At 51.8% G+C, this 7285-nt stretch overlaps 2 protein-coding genes across 3 annotated transcripts in view; one reads left to right on the forward strand and one right to left on the reverse strand.

Annotated features, from left to right (window-relative positions):
• The window catches only part of LOC121917717 (C3 and PZP-like alpha-2-macroglobulin domain-containing protein 8), a 5194-nt gene extending 2715 nt beyond the window's left edge, over positions 1-2479 (forward strand). Inside the window, exons 7-9 of one of the 2 annotated variants that reach the window (XM_042443838.1) lie at positions 6-83; positions 1108-1280; positions 1540-2479. In XM_042443838.1, coding sequence (XP_042299772.1) covers positions 6-83; positions 1108-1277 — 248 coding nt within the window. In that variant the 3' untranslated portion in view covers positions 1278-1280; positions 1540-2479. The remainder of the gene's footprint in view (positions 1-5; positions 84-1107; positions 1281-1539) is intronic. The other variant, XM_042443839.1, reaches the window with a different exon arrangement.
• Positions 2480-3063: 584 nt separating this feature from the next.
• LOC121917718 (paired amphipathic helix protein Sin3b-like) lies at positions 3064-7276 on the reverse strand. Its single transcript, XM_042443840.1, has 5 exons — positions 7076-7276; positions 6551-6643; positions 5749-5843; positions 5155-5359; positions 3064-4828 (listed from the first exon to the last, which is right to left on the reverse strand). Exons 1-5 carry the CDS (start codon positions 7160-7162, stop codon positions 4598-4600), a joined length of 711 nt encoding a protein of 236 aa, XP_042299774.1. The 5' UTR covers positions 7163-7276; the 3' UTR covers positions 3064-4597.
• Positions 7277-7285: the final 9 nt, after the last annotated feature.

The following is a 7285-nucleotide window of genomic DNA, read 5'->3' on the forward strand; positions in this document are numbered from 1 at the left end:
GGCAGCCAAAATCACTCCGGAAGAGAGAGAGATTCCCCTCCAGAGCCACATGCTGCCTGACAGGGACCAACAGACACCAACAGGTGAGGGTCTTCTCCAAGGGTGCCCTCTTTGCCCACCAGCAGTGGGGAATCAAGGCCACACAGGTGGGTTCCTTCCTGCGAGGCTCCTTCCCTCTGGTTTGGCTGCTTCTGGGTTGCCTTTCAGTAAGGGAGTACATAGTCCAAACTGTAACAGCTGCTATCCAATGTGCTGAACCCCCCACCCCCCACCCCAAATAGGCTCAGCGCCTTGGGTAGCCACTCCTTTACAGTTAATTCAGACTAAAACATGGAGTTGCAGTTGACTTCTCCTACTACTCCTACGAGTTGCTCTCCTGCCATGGAAGCCACTGGCTGCCACTAACCTTTGGATCAAAGCTCAAAACAGTTAAAGCCCCCCAAAACAGGGAGTTTGTTTGTTTGCTTGTCTATCCCATTTCGTCCAGTTGGGACTCAAGGCAGGATGTAAAGAGAAATGTTTCTCTCTGTTTAGCCTGTTCCTCTGTGAAATGGGAGAGAAAACCCTCAAAATTTACCCCAAATGACCAGTAATGGATGATAGAATTGAGAAAATTAACCATGACCCAAATTGGTAGAATTCAAAGATATAGCCATGTGGAATCAGTATGTAGAGAGATCTTGTAGCACCTTTGTGACTGAGAGAAATAAGTTGGCAGCATGAGCTTTTCCAGACCTAAGTCTACTTCCTCAGATGCATTTGAGGAATGCATCTGAGGAAGTAGACTTAAGTGAACAAAATGCTCATGTTTGCCAACATCTTTCTTTCAGTTAGTCTCAAAGGTGTTACACACAAAAATCATGTGAAAACAATTGATTTCAAAATGGCTGCTGACCATGTGGATGACCAGTTAACAAGTAACGGGTTGTTTCTGAGCTCTGCTGTGGCAGGAGATGCTCAAGAGGGATGTGAGATCATGAGCTGGCCTCCAACCTCACAAAATCAGGGAAGAGATCCCTCCTGAAATTGTTGGTCTCATGCACATGCAGAGAGCCCCACTGCTTCCCCACCTTGTCCAATTCTGTTCCCGTTCTGCCCAAATCTCAGAGGAAGGCCCGACCCACCCACTTGACTTCTCCTACTACTCCTACGAGTATGATTCGGACCCCTACGTCTCCGAGGGAGATGCTTTCGAACTCACGACGACTAGTGGAGGAAGCACCATGGCACCAGAGAGCAGCCAAATTCAACGAGTGGCAGTGGCTGCTGGAGAGTGAGGGGTAAGGGGCAGGGGGGGTTGCTGGTCCCATGGCTGGGCAGCCTCCATGGCATGCATTCTCCCCAGTTTGTCTTCATAGCAACCCTGTGATGGAGGCCAGGCTGCTTAAGAGGGAAGAAAGACAGTGTAACTGGCCTAGGGTTGGCACCCTGGGAGCTTCACATGTCATTGTCTAGTGAGGGGGACTTTTGCCCAACCCTCTCTGACCGTGCTGCACCTCCGTTCTGCCCTCAAGACTGAAGCCTCTCTTCCTTCCCCAGCCCTGCCTTTTCCTGCGTCTTCCTCACAGAGTCCTCCGCCCATTCTTAAGAGAGGGAGGCAGCCCTGCGCCAGACGTCCCATTCACCTTTGGCCTGATGGGTCTCGCTACTGAACGGAAACCAACTGAACACCGATTCCCCTGGAGCCCCCTTTCTTTGAGGACTTCTGGCCCCCTGCCTTCCTTCTGGGTGCTTTCTCCTTTGTCCCCTGCATACATACCCCACTGCCATCTCTTGTTGAGGGTTGGGAGCAGCCCTGTGGCAAAGCGGTGTCTTGACCTTATGCCCCTCTGCCATCCATTACTAGTGGTGGGTTCTAGACTGGAAGAGGGAAGGAGGAGACGGTAACTAGGAACCCTCTTTGCGATGGGGGTGCCCCCCCTCTCCAACATATGGCTGCCCTTCTTTTGGGGGAATGTTATTACCACACTTAAGAGCACCAGGTTCTCCCTCCATCCTTCTCTGGTGCCAGTGGACTGCTTTCTCTGCGGAGGGTGTTGCAGAGGCAGGGAAGCTCTTTCAAGACGTTCAGCTGCCCCCGTCCCTGAAATGGTTTACCCCACTCCTCTCTCAGGGCTGTTAGACCAGCCTCAGTGAAGAGCTCGGAAAAGCAGAGCTCTGTTCCTATTTATTTTAAAGCAGCCCTTTCATACCTTCCTGGGGAGTCTTAGTGGGCCCAGACGAGTCTCAGAAGACCCCCTACTCACCATTTCTTCTCCATGATGGGGCCTTCCGGGTGGCTACTAGTAGTTGTTCCAGCTTCTCTCCACGAGCCATCTGTCTTTCCCTCTCTCTGCTGGTGCAAATGCAAATGCACACCCCTTATGCTTCATGGACAGAGGAGGTAACCATGCAACATGTCTTGCGTGCGCTTGTTTGCTTTGGCCCCTCCATACAGAGCAACCTCTTTTTCTCAGCTGGCTCACAAGGCAGGACTGTGCAACCAAGGCATGCGGCTCAGGGCAGGGTCTGTCCATGCACATGAGAATTCAGGGGTTGGGGTGGGGTGGAAGAGGAGGAAAAGTTTGATTTAGATATTGATAAAAATATTTTATTAAAAATGGATTTCTAGAACAATGGTGTCTCCATTGATGCATTGATTGAGGAGAGGGTGTTTTAGTTACCAGTAGCAAGACAATAGCTGAGAAAACAACCATCAATTTCAAACCAAACAATAAGCCAAGTACCTGGTACATGTGGGAGATTAATTCCTTGAGTAAACTGACCATGCCGTTCAGGCTCTGTCCAGCCCCATGGGGGTCTTGCGTTGCCTCATCTTTCACTCCATCTAGAAAGCCCTCCAGCACCCAAAGGAAGGCCTTCCCTTTGCCTCCACCCAAAATTCCCCTGAGATTATGAAGAGGTCTTTTGCACTTTGTAAGGGAGAGCCCCTTCGCTTCCCTCATGGGGTCTTTCTCTGGCCCCCATCAAGTTATTCCATCACCTTCCCCAGGCACAACTTGGATGGTAGAGGAGACTCCTAGGTCTACTGCCACTGGGGAATAACAACACAGAAGAGTCTTAGCATTTTAAAATTAATATTTTATTTTACTTGATGTGCAAATAAATATTTTATTAAAAACTACATTCAAAGAGTTGGCAAAGCAAATACAAGCAGTAAGGAAACAAGAAGAAGCGAGAGATCCTTCAGAAAAAGCAGAAAGAAATAGACCTTGAGTTACCCTCCTGTCGTTCCTTCAATCATTCATTCCTTCTTCCATTGGCTCCAAGCAGGCCTGGCGAAGACCATCCGGGCTTTGCTTTCTCCATTCAGATTAAAAATTAACTGGGTCTTACAAAACAAGTCGAAAGATGTTCTGAAGTACAGTTTAAAAGGCGGAGGGAGGACAGGTGGAGTCTCAAATGCCACACACACCCTACCCAAGAACTCAAAGCACATGTGAAGACACAAGCTACCACCAAGAAACTGCGTTCCCAACTGGGTTTGGCACGGAGAGGGGTCTCCTCTCCGTACTTGGGACTGCAGGAGGAGAGAGAATGGGGATATGTAGGGGGAGTGGGGGGCTGAGAGGGCTGCACACCCCCTAAGGCTTAACGGCATCAAGATCTAGGGGCCTCCAGCACCCCATCTCTTGGCCGCTGGGGGAGGGGGGCGATGGAGCTGCAACCCTCTGTCAACAAGGAGCTTCTTCCTGGGACCAATGCTAACAAGGGAGGAGAGAGGAGGGAAGGGGAACTCCCCCATGGCAAAACTTTGCAAGGTAAAGCTGTCACTGCTGAGCAGAACAGCCACCCTGGACACGCAACCCCCAACGTGTAAGCCCCCTCACAACAACCTATTGCAGACATGGGTCCCTTCTCCTGCAGACACATGCCAGGACCTCAGATGAATCAGACCTTGCTGGCACATTTGTGACTTTTGGAGCAACATTTAACTGAACCTCTGCCTCCCTCCGTTATCACAAAAAATGCAATTGGGGGCAAAACAAACCTCTTCTGCCTCATCTACTGGTGCTGGAGGATTGGAGACCCTATTCTGGAATGAACTATGACCTCATATTTTCCATGAAACCAAACAGAAAGGACATGGGATAGTGTGTGCCAAGGGAAGGCCCAAAGTTTCCCACTTCCCAAAGTCCCATAATTTGGCATCCTATGTTCAGCATGGGGGGGGGGAGTTTGAGGAGAAATGGCTTCTGTTGGCTTTCACTGTGGGACCCGCTGCATTCCTCCAAGAGTATGGTCTTAGCTCTTGCCTGCAATTCTCCCCCCTCCTCAGCCTCCTCTATGGTTAAACATCTCCCTGCAACATACATACACAAAGCTGAAGAGCTTCAGTCTGAAGGGTAGCAGCATCTCCTCAAGAGCCCTCCTGTACCCGAGGTGGTCACAGCAGTTGTGGAGGAGGAGGAGGAGGAGCCCTTCCTGCCAAGGCAAATGCAGTGATGCCATGCTGGGGGGGGGAGCAAGGGGGAGGGAACCCCCCTTCACACCCCCAGGGAGAAATGCTGGTTGGATAAATGCCCCAGGGAAACCCCCCAGGTCGCTGTTCCAGAGCCCAGGAGTGGGGTACTGTGGGGGGTGGGGAGGCGACCTCTCAGGGTGAGGAGGGCTGGCGGCTGTACTGCACGTGGTAGCGGTTGATGGGGAGGCCATGGACGCTGAGGGTCTCGCAGGTGGTCTTGCAGGGCACCAGATCCTCGTCATCATCCCCCATCAGCCAGTCTTGGAGCAGTTCCAAGGCTTCCCGGGTCGTGTGCCTTCCCAGCCAGCGGCAGTGCCACTCCTCAAAGCGCTGGTGGTGCCGGAGCAGGACTGCTGGCTGTGCCTGAAAGAGAGGAAGGGAAAGGTGCATCAAGTGGTGCCCAGTTCTCATGCCTGGAATGCCCTCGGGGTATCTTCTGCTCCAGGGGGCTATGAAAATGTTCCTGTGCTTAGTTTGGCTGCAACTATTGTTGGGAACCCCTTTACTCATGACCAGAAGCCTGGCTGTCTAAAAAGATTCGGGCATTTCTCAGGTGTGCTGGGACAGGGCTTTAAGCCGAGACCTCCAATGCCCTGGAACAATTTTTTGGGAAGGCAGGGGTTGTAAAGAAAGCCCCTGAGAACCAGGCACAGCCTGGCAGCAGGGGACTGCCCCAGCATCAGACCCACCTGCCTGGCCCGAGCCAGGGCTCCCTGGCGGTACATGTAGTCCTCGGCGTTCATGACAAAAAGCATCTTATGGGTGCTGAGGCGGAACTTGCAGTCCACGTTGCAGGCACTCTCCACTCCAACCCGCTGCTTCCAGGAACTCTTGGCTTTGAGTCGCAGGGCCTGGACTTGCCGGCACTGCCATCGCCGGAACCTGCTCAGGTTCCTGAGGAGGGGACAGGCCACAAACATCAGCACTGGGGAGGGGGGCAAAGGGGGGATAGGGACCTGCTTGTCCCCTGTGGGGCTGGTGGTGGAGAGGAGGTCTATAGGTCAAAGCACCTCTGCCTAAAAGAACTTAACTGACAGTTTCAGAGCCCCACTCAGGCAGTGTCACCATTCTCATCCCACCCACAATAGACGGTGTTTGCTCCTCTGGACCACCTTCTGGAATTGAAGCAGGAGAGGAATTCCCTTCCCTGGCCAGGGTTTGGAGAACAGATCTACGGGGAAGTTGGGAGGGCACAACTAACAGGATTGGATAAATTCAAACAAAAATCCACCACAACTAACAGGGTTGGATGAAGAAAGGGTTGTGCCCCTGGAAAGCCTCACCTCTGAAGAAAGACCGGCTTGAGGAGGAAGCCTTCGGTCTGGCTGTGTGGCACTCCTTCCACGCCCACGAACTGCTCCATGTAATTAGCCAAGTGCTGGAGAAGATGGAGAGACAGAGGGTCAGCCAGTCATCTTCCTCCCAGGCAGAGGCAACCTGAGGGGCCTGGCCCACCCCTTCTACTAGGAGTGTGGAGCTGAACAGTATGGGGAGCCAAATAATTGGGCATGGGAGGGGGCAGGAAAAGGGGCATTAAAGATAGGATCATCCTTTCTATTAAGCAGCCCTTCTTAGAAGGCCCTTAATATCTTCAAGGTCAGAACACTCTCAATATAAAATCAACTTTGTTTATGAAATCGAACCCAGCAAACACACACACACACTCTCGCACTATAGCTTTTAGTATTAGAAAACGGTTTATGTAGGTGCAGATCTTGTTCACATTATGCTTAGAGCTGTCTTCAACAGAAATTGCTTTGAAGACCAGGAACCCAAAGGCAAGGGGAACAGCCATGGCAAACTCAGTAACCGCAGCAGGCACCAAGTCTGTAGTGTGGCACTGGAGAGACCCTGAAGCTCCTCCTGTCCCAGACAGAAAATGTCTCCTGGTTCCTCAGATGCTGTCAGTTTTAGGTGCCACTTTGCACAACAGACACAAAGGGAAACATTTTGTGCTGAAATCCTCACAGGATTCAAAAGACTAGATAAATCAGTTTTTTAAACAAAAGCGACATTAAAAAAAACTGCCCACAGGGACAAGAATCTGCAGCCAGGTCAGGTGCTAGCAGGACAACAGCTGCTCACCTGCACCTCTGTGGGATCTTCTGTCTGGGTCTCTTCTGTGTCCAGCAGCTCAATGGTCATGATCACCTGGTCCTTCCTCTGGAGGAACATCACCTGCCAAAAGAGCTGTGCCATTCACATGTGCACAAGGAGGAGGAGGAGGGCCCTGCTCAAGGAAAGGCTGGCCAGCCATCCCTCCCTCCCTGCCCAGGAAGACCCCAGCAGGCACTCAAAAAAAGGATATCCTTCTCTCAAACTCATGGGTTTTTTAAAAATTGCTTTCAGTTTGTTCTCAAAGTATGTTTTCTCTCCTCTATCTCATGGTACCTTAGTAGCAACGATAAATAATTCTGGGCTGCCAGCCATGTAGCCAAGACACTGGGGGCAGAGAAGTCAAGGCCTGAGTCCAACTCTAGTCGCAACCAGAGCATAGCAATGGGAACAGGGTAAGAGGCAGGCATGGTGACTTGTACTGGACTGGGGCCTGACCTGAATGGCAGTCCACTGGTAGTGGGGTAGGAAAGGGGAGGGGGAGTATCTCTGCACCTTGAAGCAGTTTTCATCTGCCATGCAGCGCTCAGCCTTCCACTGGTAGCCCGTCTCCTTGGCTGCCCGCACACTCTGGGAAGACATGTTCCCCCCAGCCGCACCAGCCTTCCGCTCACCCAGGTGCAGCTCCACCACCTTCAGGCAGACCTCATCACTCACCAAGTGGTGCAGCTAAGCAGAGAAAGAGAAAGGAGAGGTGTCAGCCCC

This window comes from Sceloporus undulatus, unplaced genomic scaffold (genome assembly GCF_019175285.1).
Source record: "Sceloporus undulatus isolate JIND9_A2432 ecotype Alabama unplaced genomic scaffold, SceUnd_v1.1 scaffold_342, whole genome shotgun sequence".
Classification (NCBI taxonomy): Eukaryota; Metazoa; Chordata; class Lepidosauria; order Squamata; family Phrynosomatidae; genus Sceloporus; species Sceloporus undulatus.

Excerpts from the sequence above, each read along its gene's own strand:
- LOC121917718 (XM_042443840.1), bottom strand. The coding sequence starts at position 7,162 with ATGTCTTCCCAGAGTGTGCGGGCAGCCAAGGAGACGGGCTACCAGTGG. Across the intron at positions 6,644-7,075 it reads CAGATGAAAACTGCTTCAAG|GTGATGTTCCTCCAGAGGAA; the intron begins GTGCAGAGATAC and ends CTCTTTTGGCAG. Across the intron at positions 5,360-5,748 it reads AAGCCGGTCTTTCTTCAGAG|GAACCTGAGCAGGTTCCGGC; the intron begins GTGAGGCTTTCC and ends TCCCCTCCTCAG.